This window comes from Ixodes scapularis, unplaced genomic scaffold (genome assembly GCF_016920785.2).
Source record: "Ixodes scapularis isolate PalLabHiFi unplaced genomic scaffold, ASM1692078v2 ptg000324l_1___fragment_1__unscaffolded, whole genome shotgun sequence".
Taxonomy (NCBI): Eukaryota; Metazoa; Arthropoda; class Arachnida; order Ixodida; family Ixodidae; genus Ixodes; species Ixodes scapularis.
This window is the reverse complement of record NW_024609966.1, coordinates 451,277-465,418: the sequence shown is the minus strand read 5'-3', so window position 1 is coordinate 465,418 and position 14,142 is coordinate 451,277. Positions and strand designations below refer to the sequence as shown.

The 14,142-nt window shown below is 45.1% G+C and overlaps 2 protein-coding genes across 8 annotated transcripts in view; one reads left to right on the top strand and one right to left on the bottom strand.

Annotated features, from left to right (window-relative positions):
- The window catches only part of LOC120836180 (GDP-D-glucose phosphorylase 1), a 34,096-nt gene extending 23,767 nt beyond the window's left edge, over positions 1 to 10,329 (bottom strand). For 2 of the 4 annotated variants that reach the window (XM_040502340.2, XM_040214204.3), the window contains exons 1-3: positions 7,168 to 7,844; positions 810 to 917; positions 684 to 731 (exon numbers count right to left, since the gene is read on the bottom strand). In XM_040502340.2, coding sequence (XP_040358274.1) covers positions 684 to 731; positions 810 to 917; positions 7,168 to 7,350 — 339 coding nt within the window. In that variant the 5' untranslated portion in view covers positions 7,351 to 7,844. Of the gene's footprint in view, positions 1 to 683; positions 732 to 809; positions 918 to 7,167; positions 7,845 to 10,203 lie in introns of those variants that run through there. The other 2 variants (XM_040502341.2, XM_040214205.3) reach the window with 2 other exon arrangements.
- Positions 1 to 14,142, top strand: part of LOC8042667 — a 41,564-nt gene that overhangs the window by 12,772 nt on the left and 14,650 nt on the right. Inside the window, exon 1 of one of the 4 annotated variants that reach the window (XM_040502342.2) lies at positions 8,960 to 9,192. The exons of 1 other annotated variant lie outside the window; for it this stretch is intronic. In XM_040502342.2, the coding sequence (XP_040358276.1) occupies positions 9,118 to 9,192 (75 nt within the window). In that variant the 5' untranslated portion in view covers positions 8,960 to 9,117. Of the gene's footprint in view, positions 1 to 8,959; positions 9,193 to 9,228; positions 9,503 to 10,231; positions 10,553 to 14,142 lie in introns of those variants that run through there. 2 more of the 4 variants (XM_002415685.5, XM_029966748.4) reach the window with 2 other exon arrangements.

Genomic DNA, 14,142 nt, shown 5'->3' with positions numbered 1-14,142 from the left:
GTGGCTGACGCCGCCCGACTCCCGTCAGAATCGGGTCAAGGGAGCGATGGAGCCCGGAGGGGATCATCCCATCGGAAGTTCCCAACGCGTGCACCTGCAGCGTACTCCACACATTTGTGCGTCGTATGGGAGGTTGGGAGTGTTTACCAAAAGTCGCTTAGATCTGAGAAGTTCAGGAAAGTGGCCGGCCCAAGTCCGAAATCGTCAAGAAATTCGACATCCCACTGTCAGCTGTTCGACGCTCTCCACCATTTTGCAGAACAAGCAAGGAATATTGGACGGGTTCGAGAAGTTTCTCATGCAGGAGAAAATGCACCCGCGACTCAAAGATTGACAACTGCTTTCCGAAACATCCTACGGATGCTTCGAAACAAAGTGGAGTGCAGCGGCGGTGACTGTATTCCTGTAATGCCTGGAGCAGTTCGAGGACAACTGATGCCCGGATGAAATTATCGGCAAACTCCACTTAATTGTTTTTTTACTCGGTAAAGCTTCCGCGAGATAATCATAACCCAGGCTTCTTTGAATAAATATATAGTCAGAGTGTTCCGCAGTGTACCCGTCCACCTTCGAGGCTGCTGGCACTGTTTTTTAGGCTCTTTCGCTTTTATTGAAGTACCGCTTAGATAGAATTTTTCGACCGTCTTGTTGACTTTGTTACAATGAGGGATTACTGTACTCACCTTGGTAGCTGTGGAACACTTGTCAGTTTTCCTCAATTCAAATAGGACCTGTAGGGAAGCAAAAAATGGTTGCAGCGTATGCTTCCAAGTATGCACAATATGGCTGCTCATTGGAGCCGTACACACCTCGGAGTCTTTAACCCTGGTGAAGTTGAACAGGTCAGGGTTGAAAGGCATGACCACAGAGGACACATGCTGGGGTTTCCTCCTCTCCTGAGCCCTCTTTACGTTCAGCTGCGCACATTCATTTCGAAAGACAAAAGAGAGTGCACATCAGAAAAAGGATTCTTCAATGGACACCTGGACTTTTTCTTAGATGTCAAGTATTAAGCCTATCGCACCTTTTAAGACATTGTTAATGAGAAAATGACTTTCCTTGGGCTTTCCAACCCAGTTTCACCATTCAGTGTATCGTAGTGGCATACAATACCACTGTTTGTCCGCATTTCTTATTATAAACTGTTTCAAAATGAAATGCCTATTAGGATATTCATTAGAAGATAAATTACCCTTTCCAATTAAAGTCGTTGAGCAACCAATTACACTGATATCATTACAGCATCATTGTCACAGAAGTGATGGCAGCTAATGATGTTACTAGTAAGTACTATCTAGCTTCACCAATACTGGAAACTCCTCCAAAAACCAATTCGAGCAGCGGCAAACAGCTGGAGTCTCCGCAAGCAGACGACGCGAGAAGTGTAGGCTCCCCGATGTTCTCGAGCTTTGCGAGCCCCTTTTCCTATCTCAAAAGCTCAAACTATTAATTAAATTCTACGTATTTGAACGGCGGAATTCGTTCATTACAACCACAACAATAACCAAATCATAGAGCACACAGATACAAGGATTGCTTAATTCAATATGCAGGTCGACACCATTGTGAGGATTATGCACGTTTGGTCTGCCTCTGGGAAGTGGAAAGAAAGCTTTAGTTATTTGAACTGCATTGTAAAAACTTACTCTTTATGTACTAAGAACAACGCGATAATCATGTGCTTCCTACCCGAACAGGTGATGACACAAAAAAGGCTCGAGGTACACCTAAGCACTTCTTATGAGCTGTGAATGCGAAAACACGCACGCCGCTCTTCGCTCCCTTCTTTAATCTGCGGCGTAAAACGCGCTGACCTTGGGGCGTGGAACGGTAGAGCCGCTGCCTCGCGGACACTCAGCGCCATCGGGTGAGCGATCGTTCAAACTGTCGTGTGCCTTGCAGAGCGAGGAAGGAACAGACAGCAACGTAGTTCCCAGCAGAACGAACCCCTTGGTTTATTCCATGCGCTGTATATATTGCCACGAGCCATACAATCGATAAAAGGCGAGCGAATGCAGTGATCAGTGATAAAACAGTGTGATAACACAGTCAGAATGACACCACACAAACTGACGCGCAGCGGCCAATGGGAGCCTCGTCGACGCGCGCCAGCCAATGGGACTGAAGTGTAAAAGGTGCCGTTGGCTAACTTTGCGCATGGCTTCAAAGCTGATGATGTCGACTCGCTCCATGAGACCATTTAATGCTTTCACATTAAAACTGTCAGAGGTAGTGGAGGCAGGCTAGCAGCAGGCACGCTCACACACACACCTCTCCACAGCAAAAGTAAAATTAATGTGCAAATACTTGACAAACATTGCAGTTTTCGGTGTGAAGCATGACTGAAAGCAAAAGAAACATTTAGGAAGCTCAATTCCAGATGAAAATAGAGAGCAATTGCGAACAAAAAACAAGTTTGTAGACCACACAAATGTCTCGGCACGGTCAGCTAGCTGGTTTGTGCCTTCCTTTGTCACTCCACCATAATAAACAAAACTGTTGACTTTGTAAGTGGACTTGTTAAAGTGGTACCGCTGTTTTAGTTTTATCTCATCCAAAATGGGAACTCCAAATGTCAGGAGCCTTGTTGTGCATATACTTTTGTATAGCTCCTGAAGCCATATTTACATGGTAGTATGCCCTTTAATATGTGTCAAACAGCTGATGCTTGGCAGTGGCAGCATTTTAAGGTTGTTTAGCAGCTTGTATGCCCTTAGACTTGCAATTCTCACAAGCACACAGTTGAGCAACCATTCTGCACTGTACTTCATCCCGCATGGTACTTTTGCTTTGATCTGTTAAAATGTCATTAATGCGAGCCGTTGCAGCGATGGGCGGCCACCTAAATACTTCTCAACACACTCCTCTGAAGTCTTCTCAAGTTTCTCCCTCAGGTCCAGGATCCCTTTCTTCTTTTTTCCACGAGCTGCCACAGCTCGAAGCAAAGCTCTTCTCAGGTTGCGCGTCTTCAGCTTTCCAACATTCTTTTCTTTTTGTGTGATAGCTTCGCTTGCAGCAGTTTTCTACACAGTCCCAGGCACTTGAGCAGATCTGCAGCAGTGACAAAACAAATCCATCTCTATGGTGCATTTTTTCACCGCTCAGTGATTTGGGCTCACACCTTCAGATTTTCAGTGCATTTGCCTCAGTACACTTCTGACGTGAGCAGTATCTTTGATGTCATATGACAGCTGCTTGTGACACTTGCTGTAGCCATTTACTATGCAGTGTAAGCGTTCATCAAAAACAACAGTCCTCTGGACAAGTAGGTCACCTTGCACAAGGAGATGGGTGTAGAATATTCCACAATTCTTGCCTGCCGCTTTATTATCCAAGCGTTGAAAGATCCACTGCCCTGATGGTAAAATTACAGTTAATAGCGAGTTTTAGTAGACCGTGTTTCCACCTCCGCTATCCGGAACTCTACAGCCAAGGCCATCTGCACGCAAGCACAGTGGCGGTTTCTTCGTAGTGGAGGGCTAGCGGAGGGGGAAACAAGGTCTACTAAAACTCGCTAATAAATGATCCATTGTAAGAGTAACATCGGCTTTCGAGCTTTCAATCGCGTCTTGTTCTTGAAGGGCATTGCACGCATCCGAGAAATTCTTTGCCGACGAATTCAACCCCGAGTTCACAGATAGTGTAGCGCATTTCTTGGACGATTTTCTCTTCAATGTCGAGCGTTTGGGCTTCAACAAAGGTGTGAAACAAGGGATTGCACCTGGTGCTTGCTGCCACTTCACACCAGGAACAACTTTACCGCCGGCAACGTGACGGTAGTGCTCGATGACATCTTCGAAGTTCACATCACAAACTCTACACTTTGCAGTGAGTTTCCCGTCTTTTCTGTGCAGAGCTTGTTCCCACCTTTTCGAATCAACAGGGTCTCTCGGCGGCCCCCGAAAAATGGCGCCGAGCTGAGGTATCGACGAAGTAACTGCTCTCGCACCTCAGTGCAAAACGGGGCAGCATGGCACACCCTCTCGGAGTTGGGACTAGGCTAGACAGAACACATATTTCAGAACGCTCGCAAGATGAAGTAAAACGCGAAGCTAGCACAAAACAAGCAAACAAAGCAGAACAAGAGGAGCAAAAACGAGCGTCCATCGCACGCTCAGCAGATCGGCTCGAGGAGCCAGAGCCAATACTCGACTGCAGCGACACTAGTTCTCGCGACCGCCACAGAGCCCACGTTTCTAGGGGAGCTGTGTAACTGAGCTAGTTCTAGTAACATTGCTCAGCAGCGTCCTTCTTTTTTTTGCACGCGTGAAGGGCTGTCTAAACAGGACACATTTCCTGTAGTCATAGCATTTCCTTGACTGGAAGTGAACGTTTTCCTCCAGTTTCAATCCACTTTAGTATGTTTTGCTTTGTTTTTGCCGGGAGGAAACTGTCGTTGAACTAAGGCTTGGAGCGTGCCTGTCAGGCGGGTCCGGACAGTCACTCACACGCTTTGTTTGCTGTCGTCAAGGCCTCCACTGTTGTTGGTCCCGGATCTCCTGAAAACACGGGAAGGAGATGACAGCAAGGAGGAAAGCCATACTGTTTGTACGGTTGATGTTGTTATGTGTCGAGTGGGTACGGTGTCGCCATCTAGCGAACAGACGGCAGATCCAAAACGCTGCACCGCCCTGCGGAGCCGGGGCGAGTCATGTTTACGCGGTCTCGCACTCATGGACGTTGCAGTCAAGCTGTCCATCATTATTCTGTAACCGTACATTTTCCTGTTTAAATAAACAGTTATGTGATCCTGCCATACTATTGTTGCGGCCAGGATCTAACAGGTGTCTTAGCTGAAAGTGTACACACCGTAACTTTCACGCTTTTTTAGGAAAAGCACGCAGTTTTTTTTATTGTGCATGGCATTTGCTGTATCCTGTTTGGACAGCCTTTGAGTCACTCTTCTATTTTTTTTTTTTTTTTCTTTTTGCACACGTGAGAGTGGCGAGTTTTTATTTAAACTTAGTTTCTTGTCAATTGAGCAAACGTGTATATTCATCCGATAATGACCTCACACCCAGCAACAGGGCCAGCTTTCCTTGACCTCTTCAGTTAACGACAGTTGTAGCGAGATAAGCCAACTGCCTATTTGGCAAGACAGGAGCAAAACGTTCTTGAAGAACAGTGATATCAACGACAAAAGTTTGATGGATTGAGCGACGAGAACAGCATAAAGATAAATTTGCTTCTTGTCTCCTGTACACAAACTGTGATATCAAAGCGTTTTCTTGGGAAGAAAGGCTAAATTCCACTCGAAAAGCGCTAATACATTTCTCACAGAAAAAGTATGTCCTCTACTCATGCACTTGTAATTGTTTTCTATAGCAATCAAGGGGGCCAAAAACTGCGATAGAGCTTTTTTCTTCGTCAACTCGCATGGAGAAAGGCGAAGCCAATGCATTGTGAAGAGTTTGTCTGCTAAGGGAGACTCCAAGCTCACCAGGAGCGCTGTTAACATTTTCCACCTTATTTTTGCCTGTGCCACAGGAGTTTACGGCATTAGCCTTTAAGGTGTTTGGTAGTACTATTTTTTGCAGCTGTCACGAGTCATTTGGTGCTGATATTGTTTATTTATTTATTATTCAGTTACCTACAGCGCCCTTGCTAGGGCATTATTGTAGGGGGGCAGACATTGCAAAATTTACACAAATGCAAAGTACATATAAAAAAACAGAAGACTGAGTGATGTGGGAGGATTCATAATGACAGCAATAGCAAAATAGGTAGATGACAACACCACAGCAACTTTACAATAGAAACGCCAAAAAAAGAAAATAACGAAGTATTAACAGCAATCAAAATACCTACTATAAAATACCGAGCAAGCGCCCACTCAATATTTGAACATAATCACAAAAAATAGAGGATGGGCGCATATATGAGGTCACCAATTTAATGCTATACTCGGTTTCACATAATGATTGACCGCGGAGGATGCTACGAGCCATTGAAGCCAATCTAATGCCGTGTAAGAATCAAGGTGACCTTTGGGAGCGGCGAAGCGATGTGTTCACGGCAGTCATGGGTTACGCGTTACTGTAACTTCGTTACTTTTATGACTTTTATCTGTAATGCGCTATTGTTTCGATATGTGACTTGACTCTGTAGTTCTGTTACCTTCTGTGAGGTAATGACAAGACTAACAACATTACTTTTTGTTACTTTTCAGTTTCTTCAGCATTAATGTGTCACTGAATGAGTACAATCTAGCCATTCCTTGCGCTTTTCAAAGTTTGCGTTCCGACATTTTAAGTGTCAAGCTCGCCTTGTGCCAACCTGCACCAATTTTACTTGCACCCTACTTTTTTTTCTTGATTTGTAGTCTTATGGAAAAGTAACTTAAAGGCCGCCGCTACTACTTTCCAAAAGTAGCTTAACTGTAACAAATTACTTTTTCGTTGCGCTAACTGTAACGGTAACTTCGCTGCTTTTATCTGACAGTGACTATAACTGTAACAAATTAGTTTCTGAAAGTAGCTTACCCAAGGCTAGTTCACAAAACTGGAGTGGCTAGGTCGGCTCGTAGCATCTGCTGCGGGTCATCGACCGGAGTATACAAACAGTATCAAATGGGAACTGCCTGTGTGGATCTGTGTGATCCCAATTCTTCTGACCTGGTGCTCTTAGCACTTCATAAAGAGGGACTTAGCTTGCTTTGTTTTTCCTCTTTAGGTATGTTTTGGGGACACAGGTCAGCATGTCAGTATATAAGCACACCGTCATAGGTTGGTTTGATTTCTTTAGTACCCGGAATAAATTCCGAGGCGAGCTCAAGAAACATGCTCCGAAATGGGCAAACGACCCAGTCTAAAGATAACGATGGCGAAAGTGCAAACAGAAAATAAGGATTGAATGCCACTCCGCTTGCATCTCTTCCGTGGCGTAGCCAGGGGGGAGGCCCTCCTCCGCATCCCAAGTCATGGACACCCCCAGCCCTCTCCTCTTCTCTCCCCTCCCTCCCCCCGAAAAAAATTCCTGGGACCACCACCACTTCGTGTAGACATTTCGATCCTCTGCTGGTGTAGCGATGCAAGTAAATCAAGTACCGTTTCTTAGTTAATTAATACCGCTCCTCTTCCTTGCAGGCCATTCGTATTAAGAGAAAGAAGCTGAATACATTAAAAATGTGTATGCGAACGGTTAGGCTGTGCCGTCCGTGATGGTTACCTGAGCCACGAACCTGTATTTTCCGGGCAGGATCCTGGTTTCCAGCTTGTCCAGCCTGTACCAGAAGTGGCCCTTCTCCATCGCGTCGTCCCACCGCGACCGCAGCAATCGGTCGAACCGAGACGGGCTCGTCGGAGAGGCATTTATCTCGTAAACCAGGTCGTCGTCGTCGTACTCGAACATTGTCAGCTGGATCTCGATGTATGAGCGTCGGTGCCTGGTCGCGACTAAAGCACTGATTAATATTTGTCGCGACAGCCTTGGAGACGATGCACGATGCTACGGCGTATTATCAGTATTATGCTGAAAGTTCGTGGAATGCTAACGTAGCCAGTATAATGTAGGGCACTGCACCAACCCACAAGAGTTCTTGATCGGTGATGTCAACGTGTAATGGTAAATAACAAATCGTAAACGCAGAAAAAAAAAAAAAAAATTGGATTTTTTGGTTGGATTGGATTGGATCGAATCGAAGACAAGTTTCGACCATTTGGTTGAAACTTGAATCGAAACTATGGTGGCTCGGTTTCCCCCTCCTATCCTCTGGCACTTCTCTTTTCCTTCAATCCCTGCTGACTGGCCCAAATCACAGTTCCCGGGAGTTCGTTTCACGACCATCTCTTGGTCGTGGTTCGTTTTATTCTCATAATCGTCATGATGATGATGATGATAATAACAATAATCCCTGGAGAAGGGGAACAAGAGGGACAAAGGACAAACATTAATCTCCAAACACAGCTAGGTGACTGGTTTAGTATATGATCTCTATGGTGACTGGTGAGCGTCTGAAAAAATCCGCCTGGTCCGGGTATCGAACCCGCTACCTCTCCATTACAGGTGGAGCGCTCTACCAACTGAGCTAACCAGGGGTTAGACGTCAGTAGAGCAAACGGGTTTTATCAGCTGCCACCAGTCTAAAACAAACAAGGGTGAAGCTTGCAAATTTAAGGTTATAATTATAATGCAATTAAACGCATTATTTGTTTGTCCTTTGTCCCTCTTGTTCCCCTTCTCCAGGGATTATTTTCGTCATTCTTGTCCAGCTCGCTTGCACCTTTGCATTTAATTGCATTATTATTATTATTATTATTATTAATTGTATCTGCGCTTGGAAGGGCGCGGGTGGTATGTGCGGTGGTGTGCGGGACTGGACAGATAGGTGAGAACGCCAGCCTGCCACCACCTGCGAAAAAAAAACAAAACAGTAACATAAACAAACTAATCACTATAACACACGTAATCACTGTGATAAGGAGGGGGGTGAGCTTTGTGTTGATCACAAGAATGCCAATGAAGCCCATACACCGCAAATAAACTGCATGAGCTGCACACCAACCACCGCTCGCGTTACCTCTCATAAAAGCTCAAAGTATCGCCGACACGCGATAGCTCGCAGAAAAAAAGTTGCAGCGCTGTCGAAAGACTCGCCAACTTGCTCCCGAAACGCATGTCGTACTACACCTACAATCGCAAGTACAACACCCCCTCCCCCCCCCCCCCCCCCTTTTTTTTTTTTTTTTTCTTTTCACTATGTTTTGGAGTCGGGGCTCTCTTTATAGAAGGTATTTTTCGATTTCGCCAGCTGCAAACACGCAGCCTGATTTGCTCGCATTGAAACTAGCGCTTTCGATGTCACACAAACGCGTTTGGCGTGCGGGTCGTCCTTTCACCGAGACCATAGAGTTATTACCGAGACAAGCAATTTAATTGGGCGGGCGGACACCATTCTCTTCCTCAACCTCCTCACATCGGCGAAACTCGAAAAACAACTTTGCGCGTTTGCTTGTTCCGCGTTTTTCCCCACGTGTCTAGGGTCAAAAGGTTCTTCTGCCTGCCTCGCGATAAGAAAGCGAATATGCTGTAGTGCATTTTGGCTGTACGCGCCACGTACGCGCAGTCGACCATTCCGAGCAATAAACTCCTGCGTCGTTGTCAAGATAGCACGCTAACATGACGATAGTCGAAACTTTCAGTGCACTCGTGTCAAAGAACGGGGGGTCTTATGATTTTTCGAAGCCATCTCGAGTAAGTGCGTTATTATTACTCCAATTTTGCGGTGAGGTTTTCTCCTCCGTCGTCTGCTAGTTTGTACCTCGTGGCGGCACGATCGTACGATTGTCATCACCATCATCACTCCCGTGTGTCTTGTTTAATCTTTCATTCTTTTTACGGTGCCGGCTTTCTAGCGCGATGCCAAATATGCCGCATAATCAAATGGTCAGAAACACTGCGATTGATGCGAAATCACTCTTCACTTTGTGATTTTATTAACGCGGAAGTTTGACCACCGTCCAAGATGCTCAAGACCATCTTTGGTAGATCCACGACCATTTACGTGAGTGGGGTTAACTCGTCCATATGCGCCGGGCGCTCGCCGTATTTGGGAAAAAGAAATTGCAGATCACGGCAAACAGTGGCTTGTGTCAGTCGAGGGAACGAGACGTGCGTTTTGGCGACCCCGGCAGTCTGTCTCTCCCTTGTTCACAGAAAATTCAAAAGTTCGTTAGTGGCTGCAACCGGTAAAAGGAAATCGTTAAAAAAAGAAAAAAAAAAAGGGGTTGCTGGCGTTTGTTCGAAAATTTATGATTTTATTCGCCGGCATTACAAAGCAAGCTTAATGACGGGCGTGTTATTATACCGCCAATTGTCGGTTAAGCGTGCCAAAAAAATACAATAAAATAAAGGTTTTTAGCATCAACATGCCTAAAGCACAACTCCACGTAGCTTCAGCGTTTTTTCTGCTTGGAGCGCACGCTGAAAAGCTCTCTGCGCTGAGTCGGAGCGTCTGGATAGAAGATGCTGACCATGTGGCGCTCTCCGGAATGCCTGCATGCACAACCGTACCTGTCGCGAGCCGTCCAATTGTCCTTTCTTACGCCCACTGGCTCCGACTCGAAATTTGCGCATATCACGGCGGACAGCACAATACGTCTTCCAACGAAACGCGACGTGCTGCAAGAAGTGGCCGTGCAAACACCACGTGTTTTGCACGACCGATCTAAATTTGAGGAATAAACCGAGGATGAAACGACTTACCTGAGAGCAGCTGGGGATTCGAAGGCAGAGGAGGAGGGTACGTACGGCTGTTTGTTTTAAAGCACGAGCGTGTGCCGGCCTCGGTGGCGTGGCCCGTCAGCTGCGCTAACGCGGGCGGTACGTGTGGAGCGCTCTTCTAGCGGGTTCCGAGGTCCCGCCTGGTAGGAACCGCCTCCTTCCTCGATAAAAGTCGCTATCTCCCTTCGCATCCGGCGCTCTTGAAGCAAAGAGGAGAGGTTGCTTCGAAAGCTGTCTGGTGAGCATCATGGAAAGATCATCACCCGGCACCTCAGAGTCTTCACTCATTTTAAAGGATAGCCTAAGCGGTGAACCTGCCAAGTATGGATCGGTGAGTGATTGTGGGGAGCTTGTGACGAGGTCAAACGTCATTGATGTCCCTCGGGCGCTTCTAGGAGCCACGGCCAAGAGCTCTCCTTAATTTCCGTTTTGGAAGTCTGTCAGTATTTTAAGTGCTAGTCCGGAAGTTTCGAACATGTGAAAAGCTGTGTGCAGAGCTGCTTTTATGAGAAACAGTGCAGCTGTACGACTGATAGCCTCCGTACACATTGTAGTCTGCTCGAAGGGATCTGTCTAACTCTTGCAGTATGTTTTTATATATGTTATTACCAACAATGTAGCACACAGGGAGAGACGAGCAGTCAGGATTGGTGTATCCACTTAGTGCAGTTGGCTTCGGAAGTTATTGCAGGGTGCTTTGGCAACAGTTGACGGAAATTCTGAGAACAACGGAATAACCGTGGTTTCCTGCATACGATCGAGCTGTACTCGTAGTTTACATGTACATCCTTTTCTGTCGTACCTGTTGCCATGCTCTTTTGTCACATTATTCGAGCTGATGGAAAAGGAAGAGTTTAGCAGTGTTTGAGGAGAAAGAAGTCGGCTCACTGTCTTCCTTTACAATATATTATAAAAGTATTTAATGTTTAAAGGGGTACTCCGCCGATTTTTGAGCTACCTCAACTAACTATATTTTCTGACTCCCCGGCCTTTACCCTTTCTGGTATGCTATTTAGTATCGTGAAATTCATAATAGTTATTGCGAAATCAGCAAATGAAAATAATGCAAAAACAAACATTCAAATATACCCGCTCTTTTCAGGGCCGTGACGCCAGTGGAAGGTTAGCTTACCAGTCGGGCGAGCAGTCTAAAAAATAGAATATGCCAATCATTTGTTCCGTGCTGGAGCGCGGGGTCTGGAGCGAGCTTCCAAAGCATTCATTTGACACCATGAAACTGCTTCGAATCAGTTGGGAACAAATTCTACAGTCCAAAGAGTGAACCCCTGCACTTCCAATGACGTCACTTTTTCGTTGTTGCCAGTAGAAACTTTCAGTTTGAAAAACACGGTGAGGACCAAAATTGTAAATTCAATAACTTTGTGAAAAAAAATTATTTTGACCTAATATTTGGCATACTATTTTGGCGATGTTGTTTGGCGAGTTTAGCAAAATTTCAAGCAAATCGGGGGCCATGAAGAAATCAGCCAAATAAAAATGGGAAAAAAAAAAAAAAAAAGCTTTGAGTTGTTTTTGCAGCAGTTCTTCCAGTATCCAAACTTTAGCTTGAATTTTACTCCTCTACACGCTCTGAGTTGAAGAGCAATGTTACAAATTGTTTCGACTTCCACATTCAATGCAAGAAAATGGTTACAAAAGTTCTACACTTTTTAGGCTCACACTACCTATCGTAGATAACCCCTAGGCACAACTACAATTGTAGTAAAGCAGCAAGTGTCGAACTTTGGACAGAGTGACACCTCTTCTGAAGTAACACTTTTATTTGTTTGTGCACGCATTTAACTTGGGCCGAGAGCAAGACACGATAAGGAGGCCATAGCGGCCACAGGCTGCTCGTGAGACATCCTGTTATTCGTCCGAAACCTCGCATTGCACAGGTGTAGGCTGTCCCGCACGCTTCCAACCGGGCTCATCCATTTCTCGGCTGAATATAGCAGGGATTGTTCTCGCGCTCGTTGACTGTGCAAGTGCAAAGCTGGCAGGTTCGCTCTTGGAGCTGCGAGGATGCGCTGTTCTTTGTTTTCTTGTTTTCAAGCTACACGCAAGTTGCTGTTGGTTCTGCTTGTTAAGGGATCACACTCTCAATAAACGATAAAAGCGTGCACAAAAAAATGCAACATCGTTAAAAATAAAGAAAAAAGGCAATTATTTAATGCCTCTTTCAATAGATAAATCGACCATGCTCGAAAATGGTTCCACTCGGGTGAAGTTCTCGGTGCGAAGGAGTCGATGTAAGCTGACGTTTCACAGTGAGGTGTGCCAACATTAAAATGGCGATAGACACATTGAGATATCATTTGAGGGGTAGTTTTTAGTAAAGCTTCAGAATTATCAGTTTTGTAAAAAAGGCACAAATGCCAATGTAGGTAGGCTTCCTACCTACCATGACGTTTTGTCGTCTGGTGCGCCTGGAACGCGCAGCCAAAGTACGACTGGGCCGGAGACCGGACGCCTGAAAGACACACCCTGCTGTTCTCACTAGTGCTGTACGAAACGGTGTTCCTGGAACACCGTTTCAGGAACACCTAGGAGGAAGGAAGGAATGCCGCCGTTCCATTTTGCATCGGTGGAACTAAAACGAGAACTCGTGACATTTTTACTGGAATGGAAAAAGGAATGGCGTTCCTTTTTTTCGTCCAGTTGTGTAATTTTCATTTTATTTCTGAGAGAAATTCTAAAAGTATAAAAGCAATATTTTTACGAAGAGCAGGATCTCATTAACTTTTTGGTTACTTATCCTAGGGTTTATTTTGTGTGGTCCTCGCTTGGTAACAGTGGGGTGCAGGAGAGATAGTGGACATCGATTCTTTTTCACTGCCTGAGACTGCGTACAAAAAGCAAAACTTTTAGTCGAAGGAAATGAGGGACGTTTCAAACTCGGCTACTTTCTTTGCTTCCACGAATCCTCATGTACCCAGAAATCTAAGGCCGACTACAGCCATCACTGAACTTCCATAAAGAGACCTACAGTTAAAACAAAGGAACAGGTTATCAGACATCGAACACACCCTTGTATCCCGAACATACTCAAAAAGTAACCTTTATTCCTTCTTCCCTTGTTCCCCACCTTCAAACTGCATAACGAATCCAACCTTCACAAAGAAGGTTTCATAGTTTTTAAGACTGACCTTCCCAAAGCCCAACAAGGTAGAGGGGCTTAGGGCGTTAAACTGGTATCACATTCGCTAGGCAAAAGTGACTCCCACTTGGCTGCCGCCATGTTGTATTATTTTGACCACTAGACAGATGACCATATTAAATCCTGAGACTTTTACGCAAAATTGAGCCAAAATTTGTATTGCAATCGCCGTACAAACATGCTAAACTATTTTTTCAGTAATGTAAAACCGAGAGATCAGTGTCTAGCTCCGAAAAAAACCCAAAACACAGCACCGCGGCTGACGGCATCTAGCAGAGGCATTGCGAAGCTGCCCGAGTTTTTGTCGTAAAAACACATTTTGGACTTAAAACAAACGAAACATAACTTATTTCGTCGGTATTGCTATTAAACATCAATAAGCAATGATTTGTGCACGGTACTTCATCAAAAATCAAGATGTAAAACTATAAGGCTACGTGTCGAGTGCTCAAAAATGTGCAACATGGCAGCGACCAATTGGAGGTCACTTTAAGGCACTCTACCTCGTTGCGAAAGCCCTATCGTTTTCTTCACTTGCTTGTCTTGCGGACAGCATCGAGACGTGGCTCGTCTGAATCGTCCACCACAAACAAGAATATAATTAAAATCTGATATTTTTAAAGGTGATATATCAACAAATGAAACCCTGCTCCCACTTGTTTTCTTCTCCTGGTGCCCTTCCATCACAACATTCAAATTCATATATTTCCATTTATTAAAATACATAAAAAAAAAATGTATTTTTTTTTTTTTGACGGTTA